Source organism: Ptychodera flava, chromosome 6 (genome assembly GCF_041260155.1).
Source record: "Ptychodera flava strain L36383 chromosome 6, AS_Pfla_20210202, whole genome shotgun sequence".
Taxonomy (NCBI): domain Eukaryota; kingdom Metazoa; phylum Hemichordata; class Enteropneusta; family Ptychoderidae; genus Ptychodera; species Ptychodera flava.
This window is the reverse complement of record NC_091933.1, coordinates 22,186,247-22,204,335: the sequence shown is the minus strand read 5'-3', so window position 1 is coordinate 22,204,335 and position 18,089 is coordinate 22,186,247. Positions and strand designations below refer to the sequence as shown.

At 36.6% G+C, this 18,089-nt stretch overlaps 1 protein-coding gene across 1 annotated transcript; it reads right to left on the bottom strand.

The window, feature by feature from the left end:
- Positions 1-1,567: 1,567 nt before the first annotated feature.
- On the bottom strand, positions 1,568-17,809 carry LOC139135174 (N-acylglucosamine 2-epimerase-like). Its single transcript, XM_070702440.1, has 10 exons — positions 17,588-17,809; positions 9,039-9,219; positions 7,948-8,023; positions 7,413-7,488; positions 6,701-6,870; positions 6,080-6,304; positions 5,544-5,625; positions 4,760-5,067; positions 4,310-4,397; positions 1,568-3,614 (listed from the first exon to the last, which is right to left on the bottom strand). Exons 2-10 carry the CDS (start codon positions 9,149-9,151, stop codon positions 3,523-3,525), a joined length of 1,230 nt encoding a protein of 409 aa, XP_070558541.1. The 5' UTR covers positions 9,152-9,219; positions 17,588-17,809; the 3' UTR covers positions 1,568-3,522.
- Positions 17,810-18,089: the final 280 nt, after the last annotated feature.

Here is an 18,089-nt window from a genome sequence, read left to right as displayed (position 1 = left end):
AGCGATATCGGTCATGAAGTCGAGTCGTCGCAGAACAGGGCATGCCCGACAGAAAGTCTGAAATCTGCTGCTCTTGTCAAATTTTGGGTACAGTGACACTCACGGACAAAATAACTTCTAGCCGTCGACAAGGTATGAGCTCCGGGTATCTGCGCAGGCCCACGTCACACGCTTTTCAGTAGTCATTGTTTGTTTTGGAAGTAAATGGTTCGTAATTCATTATAGAGAACACGGAGCAAATTCTAAAACGTGCACCACCGTACATGCAGCCATTTTGTAAAAGCTATGCCATTGAAGTGAATACGGGACTTTAGGGATAACCGACATTGAAATTGATAAATGAAATGAAATTAATAAAAAAGTGGTTGTCTTAAGGTGTCTATCACCACAGCGCTGACTTATCAACAAGTAATCGCGGAAGCAAAGTTTGTGATTTGGGGGACAAAAATCATTTCATATAGGGCCTATATATATAGGCATATTATATATATATATATATATATATATATATATATATATATATATATATATATATTATATATATATATATATATATATATAATTTAGTTTGTAGTGAAGAACACTGTGTCCTAGAGTTGGTGCTGCTTGACCTATCCTGTCAATATATTATATATATATATATATATATATATATATATATATATATATATATATATATATATATATATATATATATTATATATATTGTTGAAGTGCGAAACCAACCTGCACTTTTCTTGAATGTAAATAACTTTGAATACCATTATACAATTTCACATAGCTTCATCCGAAACTTTGTCACTTATATATGAGTAACCTACGCGTATTTAACTTGCATTAGTTTTGCGAGTTTCGAATTACTCAAGATCTACCATCCGAATATTAAGCTTACATGATTGTCCGATACCTGCACCGACAACGTAGGGTCAAAACTTTTGGACCCCCGACCGCCCAAAATATTACCTCCGTTACGTAAACCTGTGTAGACAAAGGCAAAATGACCGTAAGTATGGTGTCTGTACAGTTTACCGTCTATTTATCGATAATAATGAAATTTCGTGTGATTGTCCAGTAACTTTGACATGCACGGTCTTTCGTTAAATGTGCAACGCCACCAGCGTGAAATATCTGGTGCCCGTTTGTTTTTGCCTACTTCACCCATCCCACACGAAATCAAATCCATCTTCCATAGGTTCCGAATTTTATAATCACGTTTGTATCCCTTGTGCCACTCTAATGAGGTAGCTGAATATAAACAGTAAATAGCAGGACGGAATGTTATCCACTGGTGGAACGAAAGTCTAGGCGCATCATGGTTTAAACAGATAATAAGTGCTACATCCAAACTAGTTACCCAGCCAAGGCATTCTAAATGCTGGTCCTGCCATGAATTACATTTACAGGAGTACTGCAAGTCGGACATTGTTTCGTGATAACATCTTAATGTTCATTGGTACAACAGCAGTACTTCCAAGCTATCCGAAATATACGTTCACCATATGCAGAGAGAGAGAGAGAGAGAGAGAGAGAGAGAGAGAGAGAGGGTGGGGGAACACAGCATACATCATTTATCTCTGCTGGAACTTTATTCTGATCATCATTTATTTGCCCAAAAGTAGTACACAGCATAATATTAAAATCGATATAATTGTGACTTTGATAAGAAAGAGGCAATGTCTTCATTTGCAATGACCTTTTATAACTCCCCTTTTAGTTGAGTTGTCTTGAACCAATAGACACATTGCTTCGTAGGACAATTGCTCTAACTTTTGATAAGTTTTCATAATTTTTGTTCAGGAAAACCAATAGATTTTCCTCATCTTCTTCTCCCTGAATCTTCTTTTAAAAGTGATTCTTTACAGTAGTTGTGAATTTGCCTTGCAAACACAATGTTGTGGACCAGTGAATTCTAGGCCAAACTCAGTGTGAATCAACATTGGGTGTTCACACAGTCATAAAAAGCTTCATTGACAGAAACAGTCCTGTGTGATTTGACACCATTTTAGGAGTTGTCAACAATAACATGCGCTTTACAGTTTGAGACAGAACAAAAATACTAGAAATCAGAACAAAATTTACAGTCTATTAATGGACTCAACCATATATTTTAAATCAAACCATCACGGCATAAATGGCCCTATCTGTTCACAGCTTGTTCACGGGTAAAATATTGCACTGGGCTAATACAGTATTTCTCTATGAGAAAAGACCCTCCATCAGTCTAAAGTACGGGCAAGTTTAAAGATCACAAATTAAAAACTTTCCTTACTATAGATGATGCACTTTTTGATCAGCAGAAATTTATTAAATATACTATCTTGTTTACGAAGACAGAATAATAATTTGAAAATGTACTAATTCAAAAGCATATCACATTAATTACAAAGGATAAAATTGTGACCAACCATAGTAATGCTGTTATATATAATATTTTCCTTAACAACAGTCAAGTAAAAACAGGTTGTCTGAAATGCTTTCTGTAATTAAAGAATAAAAGGAAATGGCAAGGATTGGTATCACAGTTTCATACATTGGTAAAGGGAAGTCACATATGTAAAGTAGATTATGACACTAATACTCTAGAACTGCAGAGCCCAGCTCCAGGATCTACATAGGAACACTATTTGAAATCTGACACATTGGCCAATTGAATAAATATTCTATAACTTTTTATTACACTCATCCATTTCATGTGACACCCCACTCCCAATGCGACATACATTATCATTAAAAAGGTTACTGGTACTGACATTGTCTTTCAAAGTACTGGTAGTAATTTTTTCCCCTCACACTGACGTAACAGAAAAAATATGACACCAAAAACAACACAAGGATGAAGTCTCTGCCCTGAGAACTTTTAGGGTAAATATAACTGCTAGAAATACTATGCATTGTTGACTTTAAAACTGTATTATTATTGTAACACCCTTGAGTAAATATCATTCACAAACATAGCATTTACACTTGTCATGAGTAAATCTGGGACGGGATTGTATATATACACTTTTACATATTTACCACGATATGGTATACACACAAATGCAAGGGTACTAATAAAAATCACATGTATCATATTTGGTAAAAGTACATTTTCAAGGATTTTTTAGAGGATGAGTAATATATGTTCTGAAAGAAGCAAAACTTTCTTTCACCCTGTATTAATATTGGTGATGCTTTTTTTCGTAAATGTGCATAAATTTATCTGAATGTCTAGGTTCCAAAGAGTGTAAGTTGAACATATGAGGTACAGCTACACTAACTTCTGTCAATGCGAATACAGAGTAACTATTATCAATGACCGCACTTTAATCATTTCACCCCTAATTTGTAGATATAAGCTGATCCAGAATGACTGGGTTCAGGTATATTCTCTACTGGTTGGAAGGTCTGAACTGTCAGCCAACGCTTTTGACACACAGACCATTTTTGGGATCATTTGGAAGTTGCATGCACTCTCTGCAAATTATCAACGTCTTTCATCCCTGTCAATCCAGTACTTTCCTATTACACCATCCACTTATATCAATGGTTGACTACACCATTCTGCTGCGTCTTCAACATCTCCTTCAACATCTTCTCACACATGAATAAAGACCTTGGGACATGGAAGCAGCCTGTAAAAGTGACAGAGAAGGATGGTGCTTTTCACCCGAAGTTTTTTCTGAATCAGTTTGTACCAATAACATCAGATCCACTATCTACTCTTACTGGGTGAGATTTGCAGTGGTGTTTATTATACAGTGGATCATGGGATATCTGAAGAGTAGTGGACCCAGTATTCCTTATTGTCCTATGCAGTGATCCAATCATCTTAGGGGCTCTTTTCCTGATAAATGCATCTGAATTGACCTCCCTAGGACTATGCTGATTGTAATGTGGCCTTGTGTGAAATCCAATATTTCGAAAATGTGCCAGAACAATTAAGCCAACAGGTTTTGAAATCTGGTGCTATCAATAGCCAGCAAATCACTCGGGATTTCCTTGACCCAGAGATGAATACAATGACACTATATTGTGACAAAACCATTCCTAGTGAATCCATATTGATTCTCTTCTTCAACTAGATCAACTGCAAGTTTTGTTTGAATTTGGTAGCATATCATATAACTGTCACCATACTCGCACCTCCAGGCTTATGAATTTTCATGTAGGGGAAGGATTTTATCAGGCCTACAAGGAGCCAACTTTCTTATTTTTCACTTATTAGAGAGCATGATACCGATATGTATTGGCAAAAGTGAGGCTTGGAGTTGCTCAGCATATAGCTCACCAGTACAAGTGCCACAGTTTGTTGAATAAGAAAGCTCACCTTTGAACGGACCACCTTTGAAATCCTGAGTAACTTCACCTTGTTGACTGAGGTAGCCATACCATTCACCATACTTGTCATCTGTGAACTGTAATTTCACATACAAAACAAACGCAATCACTGAATCTTTGCATCTTGTAACACTTTTCTTTTCTCAATGTCCTTATCCACTAAACCCTATTTCTCAGTCTGGTAAAGTCTAAATCAAATTAAAATGAATTTACATATATGAGAGTGGGGAAATGCATTTGTTTGCTGTTTTAAGAATTGAATTTGGACCTCCTAGACCTGTTAATCACATTCAAAATTGAATTAAATCAGTAGCTCTGTGCAGAATACTAAAACTCTGAAGGCCATCAAATTCTTGTTGTCAGATTAGAAATTTCAGACCTTTGACCCCTGTTGTGAGATTGAAACAAAATTGAGATCTCCAATTCAAATTTGACTCACATGCTGAAAGCAGTAATCGAACACTTGTGCGAAATACTCCAAGTAGGTCACATCACCGGTTTCCTTGTAAGCCATGAGGAATGCGATGAGGGCCTCGTTATGTGGCCACCACAGTTTCATATTCCACTCCAGCTGTGTCGGGGACAGGCCGTCCACATCAAGGAAGTACAAGATTCCGCCATGTTTCTCATCCCAGCCTGTCTTGAACGGATTCACTATGAATTTCTGTATAGCAGTGTCTTTCAGCTCTGGTCTGTTGTTCTTCACTGCGTAATCAAGCAGGAACCAGCCTGCTTCGATTGCGTGTCCTAAAGTTTTGCATAGAAAAATGGAACAGCCGGTAAAATCCATCTGAATATAATATCAAAATATTGGTGTGAAATCAGTCGGTAATTTATTCTGTACGTCCACTGTTATTCCTGCATCAGTTCTTGTTAAAACTACCTTCTCTTGTTAGTATCAATACAAAGGATTTTTTTACAGATTCTTTTGTTTATTAGTTTATAAATATACAATTTTACATATTGTAAACAAAGACAACTGTGCCAAGCAAATTTTGGGAGCAACTTTGTAATATACACAGAGCAATGATAGAGAATGTTTGTGTAGATAAAATGTGTGTCAGATTTTTATCAGACTTAGACATCAAACAGAGTAACCAGGCTACCTGAACACACACACAACTACATTAATGGTACTATCTTATTCAAGTACTGGTATCAAACACTGACACTCTTTGAATGATTTTCTGTATAAATATTAAATAATGGAACTTTTCTCTCACCTGGATTCATGTGTCTTCCCTGACACCCTGGTAGTTCTTTACCCTCCACCGACACACTTTCTAAAATCACCGTTCCATCTCTCTGTAATTGTGAAGATCAAGGTCAGGAAAGTTGAGTTGAAATGACATTGAACAGAATTAAAGGAACTCAGTCACAAGGGCATCAATAGGGAATCTTCGATAAGTTTCACAGGAACAAAAATTGTGAATCATCACTGACATTCCATTGGGGAATATGGATAACACATACGGTATTGCGATGAGTGTGGATTAGGCACTGAAAAGGCCCTTGAAAAGGAATCAAACAAACTTTATACTTAACTTTTAAAGAACATAGAAGGAACTGCCATATCACAACAAAATTTGAAAAATATAGGTACATGTACATCATAATTTCAGTACATGGATAAAGTATTGTGCTAAATCTTGGAGAGAGCTGACTTAAAATGAAGAATAAATGATAAAAGTTTCACCACAAACATGGAAACAATACCTGACTGGATGTGATAGTGTTGTAAATATACCATTTTGTATACCTGTATATGTTGAAGAGCTTGTTCCACAGTCCACTCTTGTAACTCTCTGAACTCGGCAGCCAATGAAATATCATCATGGCTCAACTCATCGACAAGAACCAATAGCATCATTGGGATGGCCAAGCCGTTCACTGGAGTCATTCCTGACAGCTTCGGTCGGCCAAGTTCCGTATCATCAGTCTGCACCCAGTACTGGATTTTCCGTAACATCTTAACAGCTTCCTCCTGAAGGGGAAAAAAGTAAAACAATCTCAGCATTGGAGGACACAGATAAGGTAATTAGGCATGTTACTTGCGTGGACTCATTTTTTAACCCTTTCACCCCCAGTTCCCTGTATACAGGTCCAACTTTGCCATAGAAAACAATGGATTTGGGACAAAACATGGTGGTGAAAGGGTTAAGTTTGTGGAGTACGTTTTCACTACCTTGCTCTTGTGAAAATCAAACTTAATTTTTCCTCATATTGATAACACAGGCATAGCAGGTTTTTGGAATGTCAAATGTTGGTAAATTTTCCATAATTTTTTTTTTCTCACCCTTCACTCAGCAAACAACACACAGCACATCACGTTTTATGACGTGAATGATTTTGCATGATTATCACAATCACAATCCCTCACCTTATATTTCAAGTCTTTTGTTGCCCTGGCAACCTCTGACATGGCCAGCATGTAGAAACACTCAGCAAATATCGTTCGCTGGATTTTGATTGGCTTGCCTTCTTTGGTCACTAGAAAGTAGCATTTCATTGTCTCTGGGTCCCTCAAGTTTTTCATGAGAAATTCAGCACCTAGTTAAGACAAATTTTTGTTATTATCTTCTCATTTGAGTGCCTCAATGAGCCTCTTGTTTACTATGTAATAAAAGCGGCCAAAATTTATCTGTGAAAGCATCTTTTTACTTCCAGATAGTTCATATACCTTCCTGACAAATTAATCTACTCAGTTAGATGTAAGTCCTGATGGAATTGTCAAGGAATGATGATTCTGTTTACATACATTTGCAAGATGCAAGATAAATGAATATTCATTGAAATGAATGATTTGCATAAAATTTTAGTACTAAGCAACGCTCATTAACATAATTTGCATAAATTTAAATCTTGGTTTGTATTAATTAAAACATGCAATTAGTAAAAATTTAATTTCACTAAAATTAATATTTAATTGACCTCAAGCTAATACAACTTTTTCACTCAGTGTCTTGCACTGTGTGAGTTTAAATATCAACATTTACTTCAGCACATTGTTGTACGAAGTCGTCCTGTTTGGCGTGACACACTTGACATATTCCGTACAATTCTGAATTTTCATGAAATTTCCATGCACTAACCTTTCACGGCTGCTTCGAGAATATCTGCCCTGTGGAATCTTTCCACTTCATTGTAGAGTTTGCTGTACATCCATACCTGAAAGACATTGAATTTGGCATAAAGTAGCAGTTACAGGTTTTGCATTTCCAATTAGTGCAAGTCTTTGAGAGAAAACATCAGGCCAAAATAAATTCAATCAAACAGGTCTATCTTTGCCAGGTTGACTTTTATGTAAAGTACCAGGGTCTCTTACACTGATTTGAAATCAAAGAACTTTCCAGGAGGTGTTGCCATATTTCAGGAGTATTTTTGGGTGATTTACGGCAATTTCAAAGAATTTTTAGCCATAGATGTGTGGAATTCTCGAGTCATATTTCGGGCTAGACATTTTCTCTGGGACTTTTCAGATAAAAGATTAGAAATTGGAAGACTTTCTGAGGAGCAAATATGTATACCCTTGGTAATGCTTTAGTACATGTAATTGTGATCAGCCAAAACCAAGGTATAAGAGAAGTCCTATATGTAGCTAACAAACATAAAACATTGAAAGCTTACCTGTCTCCCTTGAAGCCAGCCATACTTGAGATCATCATAGACTTTGCCATCCCGACCAAGACATGTAAAGTAACCCCTACAGGGGAAAAATATTTATTTTCATTTCAAAATGACGTTAAAAGTTTGCACAGAATTGATGGTGACATCTATAGACTGTATCAGAATATGATATGAATACAGATTTGACCTGATGTAGGCCATATGGCTGATAGAATCTGTCTTTATTGTGATATAAACCAGGTTGAAGATGAATTTCACTTTTGCTTGATATGTTCATTTTATACAGATTTGAGAGCTAAGTATTTATAAAGACATTTCTATACTCCACCTTCAACAGTTAAATTTGTAAAATGATTGCAATCTGAAAATGTGTCTATTATACGTAGTCTATCAAAAGTTATATTTTACACCTCAAAGAAATGTTCTAGTGCAATTCCAAATGTAACAAGTTCTGTGTAACTGAAATGAATTCTATTTACAGCGTCTTCAGAGATGTAATTATATTTTGTGATATGTATACTTATGGGCCAGTGGCCTATAGTATGTGAAATAAAATATTAATAATAATATGGCTGACTATTATGTAAGATTTTCATTGCGGTAGAATCAAGTGATTCTACCGTATAGCCTAATTAATCAACCAGTTACACATATTTCAAGAAAATAATCTTGAATAAAATATCAAAATTATGCGTATTAAAATTCCTTTACTGATCACCTTGATTCATCTTATAGTTCAGAGAATACAAGTAGATTTACTCAAAAATGATATCAGTATAGCTGATACTGAAAAGGTTTGCCAGTACAGCTGTTTCCCTTCTCCACTGATACCACCATCTGTTTCTTATACACGTTGCATACATGTAACAAAAATCTACATGATTTCATGTATGAATGCTGCTTAAAGCAGGAATCTGGTATAGACAAATTGGTCCTTCAGTTATTCAATCATTGCATACTATTTTTTTCTTTTTTATACAGACTAATTTTCATATTCAAACATAACGGTAATGTTTTTGTTTTAAATCATTAGTCCTTGCTATGGGCAATTTTTAAATCTGTATTGTATAAAACTTTGCACAGTGCCTTACCCATTTTCTTCATCATGAGAATGCGTCAACCAGAATTCCATGGCCCTGTCCAATTCCCTCTCGATCTTCTCCAGAAATTCTGGAAGCCTTGACGTCACCTTATCTGTTGCCATTCTTTGCAGTGACTTTGGTCTTAATGCCAATGTTGACCTTTACAAACACCTGTGGGTCTTTGCAAATCCTGCAAATGATATATCATATACAGTTGTACAGCATAAACGGTGTGTGCATTGGTGGTAGCAAATAAACAGGAATTCCCCGTAAATCTATGCAAATGTAAAACAGCGCTACAGATCGGACATTGCCGCGTTTTGTTCCAGAATCCATAATTTTGCCATGTTTCAGGCGTTCATTGTCAATTTAATCTTGCATATGATCAGTGGTGCGAAATTAAGAGAAAAGAGCTTCAGGTCATAAGGACCTACACCAAGCCAAAGCTTTAGGTCCTTACAGAAAACTGCTGGTCCTCAATTAAGGCAGTTGTTAACGACCATTAAAGTCAACTTCTCCACCAATACTATGCTTTTGAATGTTGTAATATTTAATTTTTCATGTCCTTTTATCAATAGAGTCAGCAAGTAGGCCTATTCACTATAAAAGACTATTGTTCACATAGATTGCAGAATAGTGTAAGTAAATGATCATGAAATATTCATCTACATGATCTGGAATCTGACAGGAGCTGTCATGCGCACACATTTATCAATGTTTTCCACCGGGGGGGGGGGGGGGGGGGGGGGGGGACTATGGGACTAACAGGGCCGGGGAATACAGGTTCATGAACTGGCTACATGTGGATGATGAAAGCGAGAAAAAGTTTGTCTGTCATGACTTTCTATGGGGATTGTTGTTCTCTGCATTGCTGAGTACAATTTTACACTACACCACGCCATGTGATATTGTGATTTGAAAATGGTTGGCGCGCTGAAAATCACTTCTGAAATAAGCCAACGCAGGTGGTAGAAGAGTGAGTGAATAACTTAGTACCCTGAAAACAGTCATGAGTAAGGGGAGTGTATGAATTAATTTTATGCAAACATTGATCACTACGACTTTTTTATTGTAACGACAGAGTAATTAACATAGACAGAGTCGCAAACACTTGCATGCCTTTTGTTCCATGGTCGTCTCGGTAGACTATGGCTTTTCATATTAAAATGAGCTCAAAGGTGTTAAACTTTTTGGAAGCTTGTTTGTGGTTGATAATTACACGAGATTATGCAAAAAAATACGACGATGGCATCGTACTGTCAGTCGCGTAGCAACCATAGTTACTTTGTGAGCTCTCAGGCCAGAAACACTGCTTCACGCCAATCAAACATAACACGCCAGCAGTTTCATAAACATGTCCTTCCTTGGCGCACGTGCAAAAGAGGGTATGATTGACCGTAAACCATTGAGTAAAACCAGACAGTATCGATAAAAGACTTTCAAATTTGGTTCAAACACACTCATTATATATTCAAAAAAATATGAGAGGAATTTTTAAAACGGTTAAAACTTATTTCCTGAAGCTCAAAACACTCCCGTTTTCGCCAGCACGTCAATGCTGCTCAGCACCACACGACAACAACAACATAAACTTTGCCGAACATACTTTCGCTTAACAATTGGCGAAAATCCAAAAATTACCAAATTCATGGTCGGCACTCTTTGGAAAAGAGAGGCGAGAGCAACCTGAGGCGAGGCGAACATGGATGGGTTACATAACCACTTCACGCCTTAAACAATACCCGTTGCCACTCTATATATGTTTCTCTATGTTGTAACGTAAAACAGAAGGGAGAAAATACCTGGTATGTATTTTGATATGACGTATGGATTACTTTCAAAATTTTTCAATAAATATGCTTAAATATGACCTCTGTTGCATTCATGAAGAAACAGATGAAGTTATACTTTTAATTAAAAGGACAAGTATCGCAACTTTTTCTCAGTTATAAAAATTGCAGACAACATGAATGGCACATATTTTCTGATCAAACTGTTTGCCTGAGTGATTGCTGGGTCTCATCGCCCTTTGAAAGCTAAAGTTATAAAATGACTCTGAAAAGTTTGACAGACACTCGATACTGCTGAAAACCATCGCTACACGATCAGTAAATGATACCGTAAAATCTTAAAAGACTTAATTTTTGCGACATTTAGGCCTATACAGTCCAGGATGACGGTGAGTTTTTCCTGCCTGTCGTAAAACGGTATACATCGAAACAATTTGAAGCCCTACTCTCGGCCTCTGAGAGTATACACGACGGATCGTGCAACTCAACAAAACTGTTAATGATAAGGCCGCTCTGTTTTATAAAATGTACACTTGTTATCACGATATATCGTGGTAACAGTCGGCCTTGTGAACTTTGGTTGAAGACCAACGAGCAAAAGCAAGATGTTCTAGTGGTCCACAAACAAACGCAGCGAAACGTGAACTTGCCTGTCGACTGCAGGTAGCACACTTAGGCTGTCGTGTAACATCTTATCCTTGTATTGGGCGTAGTTCAAAACCATGGAGGTAAAACAATACCTCCATGTTCAAAACCTAATATGTTTATTTTAGTCAACAGCACTGTTCTCGTAGTAGGTTTTTGTCTTAAACTCTTCTATGAACCGCTGATGTTTTGAACGCTTTAATGGAAAATCAAAGCAAAGAAAACGGAGTCAGTTTGATAAAATGAAGGGCTGTATTATGTACATTTGTGTACATGTATTAAAATTCCAAACACTTCCCTGCTTACATGTAAAGTGTGGAACTAGTGAAGTGATTCTGGGTGTTGTTATCATATGACACAGATATGCTAACATTACCAGGCTTACACTCACTAGACGAGTATTATTATAATATTGTGTCACATTGTTGCACCAAAATCAATGCATTCCATTGCTAGAATCTGCATGCATGGACGTAATTCATACTGATCTGAATGTAATCAGCTGCACCGTGCTATGCGCGTCGATCGGAGGGATTAGACTCTTCGTAAATGTAAAAAGTCGCAAGACAAAAATTACTTTGTTGCGACATTGTCAACCCCCCCCCCCCCCCCCCGGTCTGGCGTACCATAGAGATCGAATTCCCCACTACCAGGACACGAAGTGCGATCAATATCCCCTGTTGCCCCGCACTCCCATGGTGGAAAACATTGATAGGTGCATGACATTCAAGTCTGAATCACATGATTCAGTCAATCATCTGCGTCTGTTACAGGTATTGATGGAGAAATTATCATCATTTATTCCAAATTCCAGTCGGTCATAAGGACCGACATGTTGCTAAAAACTTTCGGCCCGACGAGAAATCTGTCGGTCTCGGACCGTCGGACCGACGTTAATTTCGCACACTGCATATGATGTGTGTGAATACATGTATAGCGACTAAACTTGAGTGTTGAAAATAAACTGAAAATGTTCCGTTTTTTGTTGGAGAACACATACGTTTCAAAATGTGTTCCCTGTACGACCATTTGACCCCTCTTTGCATATGTTACGAAAGTGCAGATCATGATTTTAATCAAATTTATCATGGTCAAAGCAATGCTATAAGAATCAAAAACTCCCGCCCAGTGTAAGCAAATGGCAGTGTCATCAGTAACCCCCTATATATAATCCCCCTATTGTGCGCCCACGGTCCTGTAACTTCGCCTTTAAGTTTATTAACTCTTACTTCATTGGTGGCAGGAAAACTGAAACAATTTCCACTACCTTCAAAATGACTCATTGACAAAATTGCACTGGCCGTAGGTCAAAATCAGATTAGGTCAATATTGAATATATTACATATAAGGGACGATTCAGAATTTACTTCCAGGGGGAGGGTGGAGGATTTTCTATTTTCTCGGTGATTTTTTTCCATGGCCCCCCTAGTAAATTATAGAAAAAATCTATGGCCCCCCCCTCATCTTCCTGTTTTTTTCCATGGCCCCCCCCCTAATATATACATGCATGCTTATACATTATAGACATATCCAGTCTAACAAGTTGCAGGAACTGTAGTGGACATTAATCGATGATATAACAAATCATTTCAGGGTTATGTGACTATAAAAAGAATGATTTGCAGGGACTGCAAGTGGCACACTTTTGGAAAGGGTAGCAATAACATATCTGGTTGTAAATTTCTGAAGAAAAATTAATTACTAAATATTAATACTTTTTTGTTATGTCTCACTGATACATATGATGCACACAAAGACAAGCAAAGATGTCAGTTAGAAATGGTGAACAGAAAATCAGAGGAGCAGATAATTGGCAAAGTGATCTTTATATCTTGAAGTTTAATGGTACATCATTTGCAGATATCCAGATATTTCTGGAAAGTGAGATGTACATGTACATGCACACGTTCAGCATACATTTTCATTTGATGATGCTGAATATTTGCAGACTCACCGTGAAAGTTTTAAACATTAGGAATTAAAATTGGTGAAAGCCAACTTGTTTTTAATTTTCTCTTTTTTTCTAATTTCGTTGTCATAAAACCAAGTAGCTGCCACTGAAAGCAACAATGCTGAGGAATATTTTAGAACATTTCTTGGACAAAACACCTTATCCAAAACATGAATTCACATGTTATTCTGCTCATTCCATTCACAATCCAATGTTATATTAAAATGCAGACAACCCTGTGTAAGTCAAAATTCACATTTTGTCAGCAGTATTTTTCAAATTGACAGAGCATTCATATTTCAAATTTTTTTAACAAACTTTAATTTTAAAATAGTCATGATGCGCATGTTTTCAGATGACACGAAACAATACATGTTAATTTGGGTTTTTTTTCCATCACTGTGAAATCTTTGATTATACATATCAGAATGAATGGGACACAAAAGTATTAGCATCAATACACAATGTGTAAGCCTATCCACATTTCTCCTAGCCTCATACACACTGAGATCACTTCTTGGACTACAGCAAATTTCTTGTGTACACAATATTTCAACAATCCGACACCATAGCATTGGTGCAGTGCCACATGATCTTCTGGATGCACATACAGGATTGTTATTGGAAAATCAACCCTTTTGTAAATTTTTCACCATATATTTTTGACAGTAATACATAATATTTTTATTTTCAACATTGAAAAACTATTCGCTGAAAAGCACCTTGAAGATGAGACGGCCATAAATTTATTTTCAAAAAGTTTATAGTAGATGTAAGCACTGTAAAAAGTTATGTAGAACATTTAAAAAATTTAGAAAGGGTAAAATTGATGAGAATGAAACATAGAAAAAAGGAGCAGAAAAGAAGAGTAGCAGTAGCAGTAGTTTACTCAAAGGATGAAGTGGGTGTATATTTGGGGTAAAAAACCTCAATTTTTGTATTAATGATAAAATTAATTTAAGTCAAAAACTAGACAGTATTTTCTGAAATGTAATATTTCACTTGAAAGGAGAGTATTCATGTAGAAAAAAAAAAAATTTTATTTGGCATTATCCATCCTCATTTTAAAATTGTAGGGGTTTAAAGACCGACACTCTAATAATTGATTAAAATCATGATCAGCAAAAATAAATGCCTCTTATTCAAAATGCCTCTTATTAAAAATGTAAGAGCTTTATTGCCAAACAAAACCAATTGATAGTTGTTTTATATAGCATTTAAAAAACATAATGTGAAATTTCAGAAAATTGACCCAGCCGGAGTGGAGTTAAATTCTTTGGAAATTTTGAAATTGGGAGGAAAAAGAAGCCAAGAAATCGGTGATTTGCATACATTTGCATAAATTAACACTTCTTTATCATGCAACTTTCAACTGCTTTACAAGCTACAAGGTAAACCCAACCTTAAAAAGACATTTGCTGTAATTTTTAGCATTTGTTCAATGTTCATCTCTGTGTATCAGCATTTGTTGTTATTCTATCACTACATAGAACACCCAATGCTGTATTTAGCAAAATACCAGTGTGAACATAAATGACCATTGTTATTGTTGATAAATGAATTCTAGTGTGGACTTGATCTGAGATCTCTTTTCAACAAAAACAACCCTGACTGTTCACTGTATGGTTTGTATTGACATGCTAAATACTGGACATTTCATAACGCTTCAGGGAGGAGAACAAGATACTGCAGTAGATGCATAAAACAAACCAATGTGAATATTACCGAATTTGGCAGCTAAAGGAGTTTAACTAAACATGTTGAGTTTATCTGTCACCCAGGTAGCGTCTATGGTTCTCTTTTGTAGAGATCAGAAATTCTGGGCAAATATTGAATTGATGTTTTTTTTCCCTGGCCCCCCCTAAAAGATTGTGGTATTTTTGTCTGGCCCCCCCCCCTAAATTTTCTTGGGAAAAATGGGTGGCCCCCCCTGAAAATCCTCCACCCCCCCCCCCTGGAAGTAAATTCTGAATCGTCCCTAAGAAGAGTAGTGGCAAAATGTGACTGATTTGCATCTGAGAAACTTGTTTTCAAACCTTAATGATAATTTGCCCATGTGGTATCAGTGCAATATATAAATCTTTCTCTGAGGTTTCAATTTTAAAAACTGGCTGTACATCATTTATTAACTGTTCTTCTATGTAAGCCATATTGCGCCACATCATAAAAGGACACTTCAATATGGCCGTTCTATTCACACTATGGTAGAAACACAAGTTTTGACTGCATATGCCAGTACTGACGTTTATAAATAAAACCCTTTGTGGTACTTCACAATACCCAACGTTGAATTCTCACTTCCTTAAATAGCTTTTGTCTTGTCTGTAGGGGTCAAACTGCATGAAACTGAAATGCATTGTGCGTAAAAAGTTGACTTCTTACCACCCATACATACCACGAGTTTGGGATTGTATGCTGATAAATACTTTTATTGCAATTGCTGTTGTTTTCCTGGCAAAAGTTCTGTATCTTTTAGAGACGAATCATCTATTGATTTAGATATAACCTAGAACATTGTCTGACTTCTATAATCTTATGAATTTCACCTGTAAAAATCCATGTTGAAAATATGGTTGAGTGCCTAAGACTTTTATGACTCACTTAGGTAGTATAATCATATTTAAAGTACTGAGAATTACATAACAGCTTTGTTCTGATGAAAATTATAACCATAATGTTATAAGTGTTTCTTGTTCATGAAACTTTTCACATCAATATCCTTTGCATCGTCCGCTCACACGGGTCTGTTACTTTGACTACATGCAGTCTCCCACTGGTATCTGATTTCATGGAGCATCCAGCTGCCCTGGACAAGAGACCTTGGCAAGTGAAGATGCTGCTGATGCATCCTTTGAAACAAGGGAATTTTCTGGTTTGAAAACTCAAAATTTGTTGAACCTGATGTATACATGTAGTTCTGTTTCTTAAAGCTTGAGGTTACCCATTAAAAACAGTTGTCATTAAGGTCAAGAACAACAATAATTGGATGGACATGAAATTTTACGACCATATGGGTCACTATCTCCTCTTTTGTATTGCTTCTGTTCATACTTTATGTGACAAATTTTATCAAAATGACCATGTGACCTTGAAGCTGGGTGATGGTGACTTACAAGTACCATCACGACAGTTTTGCAGATGACCATGTACCACTGCTCCAAAATCCATGATACACTAATGAACAAATACATTGTGTAATTGTAAATCATACAAGTTGTAATGAAAGGATAAAGAAATGACAAAAGTAAACAAACTGAAATGAGATGAAATCAGATCCAAATGACATTTCAACATTGTTATTGCTTGTCTGTATGACCTAATGGCTATAGTTCTTGCTGAAGTGCCAAACATCTGCAGTTGCTTATTACTTGAACCTGTCAACGGCACCTCCCCCAAAAGTAAACATGTGTACCAGAGTGACAAAGTGCTTATGTCAGTGATGTTGATAATTGGTGCACGGCCCTATTCCATTCTTGTGAAAATACATATCATAGGTATGAGGAACCTTGTTGGTTTAGCATTTGACTGAAAATAACCTGCAATGAATGACCAATATCAAAGCAGATATTTTACAATGTACGGATACAGTAGCAGAAGATCACAATAATAAATACCAATCCCTAAGTTATGATAGCTATTAGCAGTAGAATGGAAGAGCTTGCTTTTTGATCCATATTTAATTTATTTATTTATCTTTAATATTTATTAATTAATTAATTAATTAATTAATTAATTTATTCATTTATTTCTGTTTGATTAATTTAAGACAGACAATCTATTTCCACAGGAGGATTGTGTTGCTACTATTGCTTTCATGTATCTGTACAAGTGGACGTTGCAATTCACTTACTACCACAGTTGCGAGTGTAGTGATACGTACCGGCCGCCGCGTACTATGCATAGAATAAGTGGCACTTATTCTATGCATAGTACGCGGCGGCCGGTACGTATCACTACACTCGCAACTGTGCTTACTACCTTATACTGATGTTACAATCTCTCGGACTCAAATACTGAGTCTCGGGAAAGGCGCGAATGCTGTTTGGACATCTCTAAGTCAGAAACAAATCAGTATACACGAATTAATTAAACGTGACTACTTCCAATGGTACCATGGATGTATAAAATATGATGGTACCGACAGTATCGCGGTGTCAAATCCGCTATCTTACCTGATGTCCCTGTCGACGAAATGGATTAATATATTCTTTTTTCTAGCTTCAAGAGCAGGAACGCCAATGTTATTTGTCTCCAATATTGCGTACTTAAGAATACTGCGTCAACAACTTTCGATCATATGACTTTGTACACGGCCACATAGTGAACAAAGGCCGGATATGGATAAATACAGAGGTGGCACATGCTATTTACAACAACAATTGATCAGCTGACTTGAATAAACCTTGACCCCAACACAATCTGAACTTTGGCCGGTCGATTCTATTGCTGTATAAACGTAAATTCGAAAACAGGATTATGTATGCGTCTTGGTCATATCTTGTACTGGTAGCGCAAAGAAACAACGCTGACCGATCACATTAAATTGTTCTGGTTTAGTATTGTTACGTTTTCGTAAAATATATATTTCTTCTCACGTTCTTCCCCTCTTGCCGAATGGAAACTGCCAGTCAGATCTCGCCAAACCACACGTACCGACTACTCAGGACGAGACGA

Bases quoted from the DNA above. Each gene is read 5' to 3' on its own strand.
- LOC139135174 (XM_070702440.1), bottom strand. From the start codon at position 9,151: ATGGCAACAGATAAGGTGACGTCAAGGCTTCCAGAATTTCTGGAGAAG. The intron at 5,068-5,543 runs GTGAGAGAAAAG...GCAAAACTTTAG, and splicing joins GGGAAGACACATGAATCCAG to GACACGCAATCGAAGCAGGC. The intron at 3,615-4,309 runs GTGAGCTTTCTT...TCACTTTTACAG, and splicing joins CAAAGGTGGTCCGTTCAAAG to GCTGCTTCCATGTCCCAAGG.